The 12,774-nt window shown below is 38.2% G+C and overlaps 1 protein-coding gene and 1 pseudogene across 1 annotated transcript; one reads left to right on the forward strand and one right to left on the reverse strand.

Annotated features, from left to right (window-relative positions):
- Positions 1–227: 227 nt before the first annotated feature.
- Positions 228–1,731, forward strand: LOC130736348 (multiple C2 domain and transmembrane region protein 16-like; annotated as a pseudogene).
- Positions 1,732–1,902: 171 nt separating this feature from the next.
- On the reverse strand, positions 1,903–7,032 carry LOC130737898 (uncharacterized). The gene is made up of 10 exons (XM_057589758.1): positions 6,882–7,032; positions 6,374–6,611; positions 6,065–6,269; positions 5,223–5,313; positions 4,882–5,027; positions 4,038–4,281; positions 3,743–3,847; positions 3,349–3,531; positions 3,061–3,265; positions 1,903–2,605 (listed from the first exon to the last, which is right to left on the reverse strand). The coding sequence occupies exons 2-10, from the start codon at positions 6,591–6,593 to the stop codon at positions 2,118–2,120; spliced, it is 1,887 nt and encodes a 628-aa protein (XP_057445741.1). The 5' UTR covers positions 6,594–6,611; positions 6,882–7,032; the 3' UTR covers positions 1,903–2,117.
- Between the last annotated feature and the right edge of the window lie 5,742 nt (positions 7,033–12,774).

The raw sequence follows: 12,774 nt of genomic DNA on the forward strand, positions 1-12,774 counted from the left end.
ACACCAGAATTAGTTTAACGTGGGAAAAACCCTCAAAGAGATAAAAAAAAACCCACGAGACCAAGCCAGTAAAATTCTCCACTAATAAATTAATGAATTACATCACAAATCTTTCTGGAACCACAAAGGATCAACAGAGCAATTACAATTTTCACTAATAAGGTGGATAATAGCACAATAAACTCTCACCTAAAGAGTACACTGAACGCACCTGATTCCTTCCCGCACGAAAGACCATGCTATTAAAGTGGAACCGGACCTTCGCTTTTAGCCACAACACACCTGATTCCTTCCCGATACTCGAGATCATCGTGTGGGACCCATCAATAAGGAACCACGCGTCTAACGTGGACGGTCGTAGCCTCCTGGGTGGAGTGTGTTTTGATGTGAATGAGATTCCAGTAAGGGTCCCACCAGACAGCCCTTTGGCCCCGCAGTGGTACAGAATGGAAGGTGATGGGGCTCAGCACGGGGACCTCATGATAGCCATGTGGATCGGCACATAGGCTGACGAATCATTCCTCGACGCGTGGAAAAGCGACACCTCCAGTAACGTCAATTCATGAGCCAAGGTGTATTAATCAGCAATGTTTTGGTACCTTCGTGCCACTATTCTAAAAGCTCAAGACGTTATGCCTTTAACGTCGTCGAAGGAGGCATGGTCTCAAGTCAAAGCCCAAATTTGGTTTCAGGTTCTGAAGTAAAAAATGGTTGTCGTTGCTGAGTCCACCACTGACTAACTTGTTATAACTTTGGTGAATCGGCAACACAAAGCCCCGATGACTTCGGGTTTGCTAAGAATACCTCTCACCGCGATCAAAAGGAGAGTCGATGACCGGAGTATCACGTCGCGCTGGTTCACCTTCGAGAGCCCAAACAAGGAGAAAAGTGGTTACAAGGGAAGGAAGCACCTTTGCTTTTGCTTCGACGGTGGGTATAACGTGATGGACGAGGCCGCTCACGTGTGCAACGATTACCGCCCCACGGAAAGACAACTTTGGAAGCCTCCAGTTGGCACGGTGGAGCTTGGCGTCATTAGTTGCAAGAATCTAGTACCGATGAAGATGGTAAATGGTAAAAGCTCAACCGATGCGTACATCGTAGCAAAATATGGTAACAAATGGGTAAGTACGAGGATCGTATCGGATAGCTTGGAGCCAAGGTGGAATGAGCAGTACAAGTGGAAGGTGTATAATCCTTGCACTGTTTTAACCATTGGAGTGTTTGACAGTTGGGGCGTGCTTGAATTGGACAACCTAATTGAACCAACGAGACCTGACTTTTGTATAGGAAAGGTAGGTCTGTATATTTACGCTTCAAACGGGTCGGGTATATAGAAATACATATTCTCTCTTGGTTCTCACACATGCTGGTATGAAGAAGATGGGTGAGATCGAGCTAGCAATAAGGTTTGTTCGCACGACTCAACGGTTGGATTTCCTCCACATTTTCTCGCAGCCGATACTGCCGTTGATGCACCACATCAAGCCCTTAGGGGTGGTCCAGCAGGAGCTACTCCAGAGCACCACCGTGAAGATTCTTGCGAGTCATCTCTCAAGATCTGAACCATCTCTGAGAAAAGAGATGGTGTTTTACATGCTGGATGCCGACTCTCACAACTTCAGCGTGCAAAATGTGCTTGGTGGTTGCGTTGATAATGTATTTGGTGCTTTTGGAAATGGTAGCGATAGCTTGCGGGTTTTACTGTGTACGCCACCCTATATTCCGTGACCGATTGCCGTTGCCGGGAATGAACGTCCTTAGAAGGCTACTTCATTGTCAGATCGAATTATGTAGTTTTTTTTGTTTACATTGTTAGAATTTACGTCAGAAAGTTAATTGTATGAGATAGAAGTTCAAAATCATAAGTGCTATGTTGGCTTTTGTCTTTATAACTTTAGTTGAATGTAGCAATTTGTGGACATACGACCATGATTCGACCACCCATAGAGATTGAGGCTGTTTATTACCGCCACAATCTGTCGAAGAAAAAAAAATTAAACACTTCTTAGATATTTTATGCACCATCATAAAATTGCATGTTTATTTTGCATTAATTTTGTTGATAATAATAAACAATGGAGAAGAATGGTAAAAGAGGCAACTATGTTGAATTTTTAATTGGCTTTGTTGGGTTTGGTTGTTAGGCCAAATCCAAATGGGAATAATGGGTCATAATGAGGATCTCCAACATTCATAGGCAACTGATCAACACTCTTGAACCATGTCCTTGGGAGCTTTCCACTGAACCCATAGTCACCAAATAACACATCACTCACACCTTGACCTTCACTACCAGGGAGCCAAGCAGCAACAAGGGCATCAATTGCATCAAGATATGGCTGCATAACCACAGGGCGACCAGTGATAAGCACAACAACACACTTCACTCCTCCACAAACATTGTTTATGATCTCAGAACCAGGATTAGAGAGGGTCAAATTCAAGCTATCACCATTGGTTTCAGCATATGGAGTTTCTCCAACTACCACAATAGCATATGAAAAGTTATTGGACTTCACATAGTTTAGATCAGGGTTCTCCTTGTAGACTATCTCTGTATCTTCCTCAACTGTGCTTGTGATAGCACTCAGAATTGTGGTACCTGTACATCAGATAAGCCATAAGTGTCAGCATTGTATTCTCAGTGCAACAAGGTAAGGAAAATATAGCATGTATGGATGAGCTTCATATTCACTAGAATCAATTCTGAAACTCATAAGCTACTCACAAAATTTACTCCACGTGTTCGGATAAGCATTTGTCATAATTGATTTTGTTAAAATTGGTTATAGTAAAAGTAAGTTCAAAGTGAATAAGTGATTTTTGTTGTGTAATGTTATGCAATTCAGTTGTAAAATTTATGTTCAATGCAAAATCTACACTCTCTAGCTTCTATCACAATTATTTTGAGTTTGAAATAAATTCTCCAAAATACTCCTAAATATTAATATTTTCTTCCTGAATTTATTTTTACTCTACCAGAATTGATTATAGGATTTCCTAACAAGAAACCAAACATGTACACACACAAAGTTTAGACGGAATGTATAGTATTACCACTAGTAAGGTTGTTGCCACTGAGTCCTTGCCATTCAATGGTCCATCCACCACATTGATAGCCTAGATTATTAGCATGGGTTCCAGCAACAAGTATTTTTGAAGCCCTTTTAGGAAGAGGGAGCAATGGTTCATCAACACTTTCTCCATTCTTTAATAAGACTAATGATCTTCTCACAGCTTCCCTAGCCAAATCTCTATGCTCCTGTCAAATTATAGATGACCCCTGGGTATAAATGAATATATGAAGCAACATATTTATACATGACCAAGTGATTGTTTAATTACCTGGCTCCCAAGCTGGCTCACTAGACTATAATCAGCCAATGGATTCTCAAATAGACCCATAACAAACTTGACCCTCAAAATTCTCTTAACTGCATCATCAATTCGACTCATTGGTATGAAATTATTTTTCACCAGCATGGTTAGGCCATCAATGAGTTCTGTGAAGTTATAGGGAATCATTACCTGCAGCATTATGAAATCAATTTAAGAGTAAAAAATGATATATGCATTGTTAAAAATCAAATAAGGCTATGCATAGGCAACAAACATGAAACTCTTGGACCTTGTTTGGTTGAAGACTAAAGAGCACCACTTATTGTTGTTTTCTTGAAAAACAATAAATAAGCTCCAATAATTGCTTTTTGGTCGGTATCCAAAAGGGGTCTTAGCTTACCATGTCAATACCAGCACTGACTCCGGCTTGAATGGAATATGTATAGTTTGCATGAGGAGGGTAAGTTATCCTGTCAATTCCCTGCCAATCTGATATGACAAAACCCTGAAACAAACAGATACATTTCTTAGGACTCTATTAATGTGATGATTCATAAACAAAGACCTTTAGGCCGAAATCAATGTTGTGATTACACATAACACGTAACTAAGGCCTTATTCTTTTGATTGAGGTCGGTCAATTTTACGTTGGCTTCCACAAGCCTAATTCAAAAGTAGAGGAGGTAAATTGTTACCCTAAAACGAAGTTTGTTCTTTAGAAAGCCGGTGACTAGATCACGATTAGCGTGCATTTTTTCTCCGTTCCAGCTGGAGTAAGAGACCATGATGGTTGCCACACCCTTAATGATTGACTTATAGTATGCTGGCATGTGAATGCTGAGCAACCCATGTCTGTCTATCACTGTGTTGTTCTCATTTATTCCTTTTGTTGTTCCACCATCACCAACATAGTGCTTAGCACAAGCTGCAACTTTATTCCTGTGAAAAAAAAAATCCCAGCACATCAAACGCTAACGCTGAGACAAATTCCATCATTGTCAAAAATATAAAGGAAAAGTTAAGAATTGAAGAAGAAAGATCTAAAATTAACAAAATAATCAACATGAAAAGCAATGACAGACAACATTTGATATGACCTATGAAGAATAAAACAAGTATTGGTGGTTTTCGATAAATCGGTATAGGATAGGCTATGATACCATCTTAATTTGGGTTAAGTCTTATTCTACCCCAAAAGCTAGGTTAGAGGTGATGCTTGCTCTACCCTTTATAAGGACTATATTGGCCATATCGTTAGTCAATATGAAACTTCTCAACCATAAGTCGTTAGGCAGAAAGGAAAATGCGTGATAGCACGAGACGAAAAATCATCTCTGTGCCTTGGTGATGTTTATTGGTTGATTTTATATCATTGTTGTTTTTATTTCTGGACCCCATTAATGACTTTAGCTGTGATTGGTTAATTCAAAAATTTGTCATGTCATATTTGTGGCTAAAAAATTCAAGCCACCAATCACTTCTCAGGGAGAAAACAAGCATATGAAACTAAACTACCTACTGCAAGACATGAATTCTTACTTTCCAGCAACAAATGGAACTCCCTTTGGTGAGTTTGCTGGGATGTCACCTTGCAGTCCTGGAATGAGCTCAGTCATAGCTTGAACTATTGTATGATCTTCACTATAACTTTCATAGCATCGGCCCCACCTAGGATCTCGGCAAACCTATAAAAACAGAGATATGTTTATCAAGTAAGTATTAGAATTTGAGTCAGACTTAACTCTAATCTAAAAGCGAATTTCGGAACGAGCGTTTCTCTACCCTTTTTAAATACTTAGTTAGCCATATTTCTAGTGAATGTGAGACTTATCAATAACAAGACACTCAAGAAAAACGCATAATGGGCATTTCTCAATTACCGCTATGCAAGGAGCAAAAGCATATTGAATTCCTGTTGCTCTAACTTCAAGTGCAGTTGCTTCTCCAATCTTCTTCACCAGTTGAGGGTCTCTATATGTTTAGGTTAAAACTTTGTCATGAAGATACATATTAATATAGTAACAATATATGTATATATAATCTGATTCACTCAAGAAAGCCTATGCCTAGTTAACTCTTCCTATCAACTTTTTGGAAAGACAAGTTTGCACTGTTTTTCAACATCACCTATATAAAAGGGCTTACTTACAATTTTCATCGTTATAGTTTTGTGAATGCGTGGTTTTGATTATTATAGTTTCAATTTTTCCAATTAAGTCCATATCCTTTTAAAATTGAACAAATTTGGTACATATGCTAAGTTGTCATTCAATAACTGACAGAAAAAATTGAAATATATCACAATTTTTTACATAAAAAGTGACATAATGTGTCTAAACATGACAGTCAAAAAAAAGTTAATCAGTAAATCAGTTCAAAAAAGAAAAAATTAGAAACTGTTACGTAAATTAGTTAACTTTTGCTTAATTAGAGCAATTGAAACAATAGAGAAAAAGATCATGTAAAACTATAGAACCAAAATAATAGTTAAGCCAAAAAGTTTGAAGATTAAGATATAACAAAAGGTTAAAAAAGCAACTAAAGAATAATTTACAGCATTAATCTAAACACCAAATTGGATATCCATTTAGCTAAACCAGTGAAACCATGATTAAATTAGTTTTAAATTGAATATTTTGATTATCACTCATACTGATATAGGGAAGAGCATAACCACTTGAAACTAATTAAAATGGTGTACATAAGCATAGTGGTGATTTACCTGGTAGCTCCTAGACCAACATTGTGAGGAAAAATGGTTGCTCTATAGACATTGTTATGGCCATGAACAGCATCAATCCCATATATCATTGGAATTCCCAACCTAGTAGATAAAGCACCCTTTTGAAAATCATTCACCATGTCAACCCAATCCTCTGCAGAAGCATGTTGCTTGGGAACACTGCCACCCCCACTTAGCATACTCCCTAATAAAAATTACTCATTAAGTAAATATGTCATAAATAAAATAATCATATATTCCAATATGTCAAGGATTTGGCAAATTAGAAAACACAAAGATGAATCTTACCAATAAAATACTTCTTCATCACATCAGCAGAAGCAACACTGCGATCAATCTGCACCATCTGGCCAATTTTCTCTTCTAAAGTCATCCTGTTAATAAGGTCCTTGATTCGTGTACTCAGAGGCTGTTTTGGATCTTTGTATTTCAAATACTCTGCCTCTGCCATGGCTACCCAACAGTGCAAGAGCACAAGCCCCACAAAAAAGATGACAACTTTGGCCATTTCTTCTCCTCAACACAACTTCAGTATAAAATCAGAACAAGATTCACAACAATCCACCACCAAAATAAAAAAAAAATATAAGGCAAACATAACAGAATCCAAATGAAAAGTGAAGCTAAACAACTACACCAAGTCTACACTTATTCTTTGGAAATTATGAACTGCAAATAATAACTCTAGAACAGTGCAAAAAATTGAATAATTTCAAATTGAGCCATGAAATTTAAAAACAACCCAGATCAACATTGAACATTACATAGATTAAAAGAATGATGAACACCCACTTACCAATCTTTTCATAACAACAAAGAGGTAGAAAGACTCAATCTTTGTTCTTTCACGAGGATGAGAATTAGTTTATATAGGCATGTCGTAAAGTATCCACGTTAACAACACGTTTGAAAACCTGAGGTTTGTCCTTTTTTATTTTCTGACAAAATAGCAATCAGAAACAAAGCCAAATGAAAGAGCCAATAATCTTCAGTCACAACACAGATTATATTTTTATTACATTGGAAAGATAAATTGTCATGAAATTTATAGCTAAAAGTTTTGCTGACAATTTATCTTAATTTTTAAATGATTTGTTTTTTTATTCTATTCTATTTTATCCTTTATATACTATATACTATTTCTGAAACTAAAAAGTGACAACTCCGACAAGTGTCACCTCTCGTTATATGTCTTTCTTCCTAAGCTTTCTCTCTCATATTATAATTAGTAGGTAGATAATATCATATTTATATTTTGTGATTTTTTTATTAATTTATATATTAAATAATTCCCTATTTTTGACATTATAATTAATTTATTAATATTGCATTTAATCGTTATTAATGACATTAGAATAATTAGTAAAATTTATTCGTGACTTTTTTCAAAAATAACTATTGTATTAATTTGACATTTAATGATTTTTAATAACATTAGAATAATTAATAAAAGTCAATTGTGACTTTTCTAGCATTAAAATGTATGCTGACAAACTTTTTTTTGTAATGATTATGGTTATTTTTAAAATTATAAAATAAAAAAATTAAATATAATATCTTACGTTCAAAATATGATATTAAATATGCCATAAAAAATTGCTATCAAATAGTTTTAAAGGATTGATTTTGAAATTAACTCAAAAAATTTGTATTTTATGTTTTTTATATACATCTGTAAGAGTAAAATGGTTTTGCTATTTTTTGCATCGGAAGGTTAGTTTTGGTGTATTGATACAAAGAATAAAAAATTAGAAGAAAAAAAAAAGAATTGGAATGTAACTAGGATTAGAAAAAAAAAACTTAGATATGTGATATACGTATTTAAAAAAGAAAAACGAGAGAGGAAATGTGAAAAAGTCTAATGTATGCCAACTAAGTACTCATATTCTATCAGTGCATGATGCGAGATCAATACTACCGACAAGTGTCACACTCTCATTCTATACCTTTCTTTATAAGTTTTCCCTCCCATGCTATAATTAGTAGGTGAATGATGTCATATTTATATTTTCTAATTTTTTAGTAATTGAAATGTTAAATGATTCCATATTTTCAGAAATAATTAATGTATTAATATTGCATCTTTTAGTTACGTATTAATATTGTATTTAATAGTTAATTTAATAGTTATTAATGACATTAGAATAATTAACAAAAGTCAATTGTAAATTAGAAATAGTAACTTTTCTACCATTAAGATGTAGGTTGACAAAGTTTTTTTTCAATGATCATGATTAGTTTTTTATATTCCAAAATAACTTTTTTGAATGTTATGTTCAAAATGATATCAAATTTGCCAAAAAATCCTTAAAAAAATATGCCAAAAGAATTGATATCAAATAGTTTTAAAAGATTGATCTGGAAATTAACTTAAAAATTCGGGGCTTTATTTTTCGATGAAGCAAAAAAAAAAAAAAAAGAGTTTTGCCTCTCCATATTACCAAAAAAAAATTAAGTTATATTTTATGTTTTCGTATATACGTCTAGAAGATTAAAAGAGTTTTAGTATATTGTAGACAGCTTTGGGACGAGCTCCCTCGTCTTAGACCATCGTTGGGTGACCCTTGGCTCGTCTTAGGGGATTTTAATGCCTACTTGGAGGCTGTGGATAAGGCGGGTGGGTCTGACCTGAACGTTTCCTCCATGCGTAGATTCCAGGATTGCCTATTCTCTTGTGGTCTCTTTGACATGGGATTTAAGGACCCTCCGTTCACCTAGGAGGGTAGGGGTGTAAAGGAGAGGATCGACATGGGCGTTTGCAACCCTCACTGGTGGCACAAATTCCCGGAGTATGTGGTGGTTCACTTGCCACAATTGAAGTCAGACCACAAGTCTCTCCTTATTGCTGTTTCGGGTCTTGTCAATCGACGCCTGGGATTTAAGGGCCCTTCGTTCACCTAGGAGGGTAGGGGTGTAAAGGAGAGGATCGACAGGGGCGTTTGCAACCCTCACTGGTGGCACAAATTCCTGGAGTCTGTGGTGGTTCACTTGCCACAATTGAAGTCATACCACAAGCCTCTCCTTATTGTTGTTTCGGGTCTTGTCAATCAACGCCAGTATAAGCGACCCTTTAGGTTCTTAGCAAGCTGGCTTACCCATGAAGATTTCCCCAAGGTCGTGGAGCATGCGTGGAAGGAAAGGGATGACTGGATTTCTTCTTCAAGTGACTTTCGAGAGGAGGCCACGACGTGGAATAATGAGATTTTTGGTAATATTTTCCGCCGTAAACATAGATTGATGAAGAAGCTTGAGGTATCAATTTGAGGCTTAGTATGGTGTTTAATCGTGGCTTGGAAGACCTGCAACGGAAGCTATGGAAAGAGTACCACACTGTGCTGGTCCAGGAAGAGTTATTATGGGCCCAGAAATCCAGTTGTTTGTGGCTTCAATATGGTGACCGCAACACCAATTTCTTTCATACAACTAACTTAATCCGGAGGAAGAGGAACAAGATTGAAGCCCTCTTGAAGGAAGACGGTAGAATGATCACAGAGTATGAGGCTCTGTTAGACTACACAGTAAATTTCTTCCAGCAGAGTGATGTCAATGAGGGTGGCGTCGAGAACCTGCTTTGTGATAGTAGCTTCCCTTCCTTGACCCAATCAGAGCTGTCCCATCTTCAAAGGGGGTTCATGGAGGAGGAAGTTAAAGATGCTATTTTTAGTATGGGGCCTTTAAAAGCCTCGGGCCTAGATGGCCTACAACCAATCTTCTTCCAATCTCAATGGGGGATGGTTGGTAAGTCTGTGTTGAAGCTTGTAACTGATTGTTTTTCTAACCCTTCTCTTGTGCAACAGGTGAATGAGACTTTGCTCGTGCATTTTCCTAAGGTTGATGCCCCTGAGCGTATTACACAATACATGCCCATACCTCTTTGTAATGTGGTGTATAACTCTATCACTAAAGTCATTACCAATAGACTCCAAAGGGTGATGGCTAAGTTAGTATTCCCAATCAATGCAGTTTTGTACCTGGAAGGCATAGCTCCGACAATATCATTATTGCACAGGAGGTGTTCCATTCCATGCGGCTTCTTAAGAGGAATGAGGGTTGGATGGCCATTAAAGTGGACCTGGAAAAAGCTTATGATAAATTGAGGTGGGATTTTGTTCTTGAGACTCTTCAGATGATTGGTCTAGAGGATCACATGTGTACCCTTATCATGCATTGTATTACCTCTTGTAGCTTCCAAATTTGTTTTAACACGGACCGGTCTCCTTCTTTCCGGCCTCAAAGGGGACTTCGCCAAGGGGATCCTCTCTCCCCCTATTTGTTTGTCCTTTGTATGGAACGTTTGGCTCATCGTATCAATGATGAAATGGCTAGTGGAGGATAGGAACCGATTAAGCTCTCAAGGAATGGCCCCCCTCTTTCGCACCTTTTCTTTTCTGATGATCTCTTATTAATTGGCAAGGCTTCCCTAGATCAAATGGAGAACACGATGTCTTGTCTTGATGAGTTTTGTAAAGCCTCTGGGATGAAGGTTAGTCTCTCTAAGATCCATCTCATGGTATCACCGAATGTTAACAGGAATGTGGCTAGACAACTTGGGGAGGTAGCGGGTTTCACCCTGACAAATGACCTGGGCCGCTACCTTGGAGTACCCTTGGCTCACCAGCGAATGGGGTCAAGTTAGTATCAATTCATTCTGGACCGTACACAGAAAAGGCTCTCAACCTGGCGATCCCATGTTCTGAGTTTTGCAAGTAGTACTACCTTAGTAAAGTCAATGGTAAGTTCTCTCCCTACTTATTGTATGCAGACAAACCTCCTCCCGAAACAGGTTTGTGGAAGCTTGGAGCGTATGCAGCACGATTTCATTTGGGGATCCGTCGAGTCTTCTCGTGCAGCACATCCCATTGCTTGGTAAAAAATTTGTCATCCAAAGAGCGAAGGAGGTCTGGGTATTCGCAAGCATAATGAGATTAACAGAGCGCTTGTAATGAAGATGGGATGGGGCCTTATCTCTAATCCTAATGCTCTCTGGGCGCGGGTGCTCAGGGAAAAGTATGCTTGTGTTCTATCCAAGAACATAGAGATGAGGTACGGTACCCATAGTGAAAGGATCGTGATGTGGGAATCTAGAGATAGTTTAGAGCGTAACCGCTTAGAGAGAGAAAGTAACTGAATTTCAAGCTTTTATTTCTCAAATGAGCTAAGAGTCCCTTACAATTGGTAACCGTCCCCTATTTATAGATTTGGGGGTTGGGCTTGGCGCCCCTAGTTTCTCTTAATGGGCTAGTTGGGCCTCCGGGGACAAGGCCCAATTTCCTGGCTCGCACGTCGCCCCGGGCTGGCGCACTTGGGCGACGGACCCTAGGGTCTCGCCCAGTCCACAAGACACCGAGCTCGAAGCATGAGAGCTAAGTGTGTCTTTTAAGAAGAAACCTGAGGCGACGATTATGAGAAAACTAACTAGTGCTAAAGCCTAATGACTCAAAACAATCGCCAACATGGCATGATAACTAAAGCCTAAGACTGACTTTTTGATTTTCCTAACAAGTTTCTTCGATCTCCCTGAAGGTATGAAAAACGGTAGAAAGGGGGGGTTTGAATAACGTTTTCAGTACAAAACTACCACCTTAAAGATTTTAACAAATCTTTTCGAGAACTAAGTGCAAAAGATAGAGATAGAAAATCACACAAGGATTTTATCCTGGTTCACTTGATAAATCACTCAAGCTACTCCAGTCCACCCGTTAAGGTGATTTCTTCCTTCTTAGAATGAAGGCAATCCACTAATCAGGTAAGAGTTACAACTGCACTTGAAACCTACAAGTGACTAACAATTACACTGACTTAGCTCACACTAAGATTCACTCTCTTAGTCTTCTCTAGGATCCGATCAACCTTGATCTCCTAAAGGAAAAATCAAACAACTGTTTGAGGTTGGTGTTTACAAGGGTTTGCTTCTGAATAAGCTGAGTGTAAACTAAAATAAATTACAAGATGAAAGAAAGCTTAGAATATATCTTGCGCGTGTGTATTGCTTCTTGTATATTTTTTCTTCTTCTAGCCGCTTCTTTCAATCTTCAGCCTCTATATATACTCCAAGGATTAGGGTTGAGCGTTGCATGGAAATGCTACCGTTGGAGGGCAGTTCTGGAAAATCCAGCTTCTGCTGTGGCTGAGAACGTTAGGTAGGTCGTCAGGAAGGTACACTTGCTTTTGTACTTGGATAGCGACTTGACCTTTTAACCTAGGAGACTTCTGATCAGAGGAATGCTTCGTATTGGAACTTGTGAAGCAGGTTGATCAGAGTCAGAGGGAAAGCACAGATCCTCTGACCATTGTATCTTCTGATTCTGAACTCAGAGGGAAGAACATGGCCTTCAGAGTTTCTTGCTTCTGGACTTCAGAGTTTCCACTATTCAGCTTCTGGATCTTCAGAGTCTTCTACACCATCGGAACATCTGAACCTTCAGTGTTTCTTGGTTGTCAGAACTTCTGGATCATCAGAGCTTCTAGCGACTGAGTCCTCATCAGAGTTTGTATAGCTTCAGATCTTCTGAAGCTTTTCCACTGTTCATACTGAACATGGTGAATGCGAAAGCGTTGCTTGGGTTACCCTTTATACACAGTGCTTCTGATTCGTGTGAAATTGAGTCAGGGTCAGAGCCTGTAAATAGCACACTCAGAAAAACACGTTAGAGTACCACAATTGTTCATATCAAAAGGTTAACTTGTAA

This window comes from Lotus japonicus, chromosome 2 (genome assembly GCF_012489685.1).
Source record: "Lotus japonicus ecotype B-129 chromosome 2, LjGifu_v1.2".
Classification (NCBI taxonomy): Eukaryota; Viridiplantae; Streptophyta; class Magnoliopsida; order Fabales; family Fabaceae; genus Lotus; species Lotus japonicus.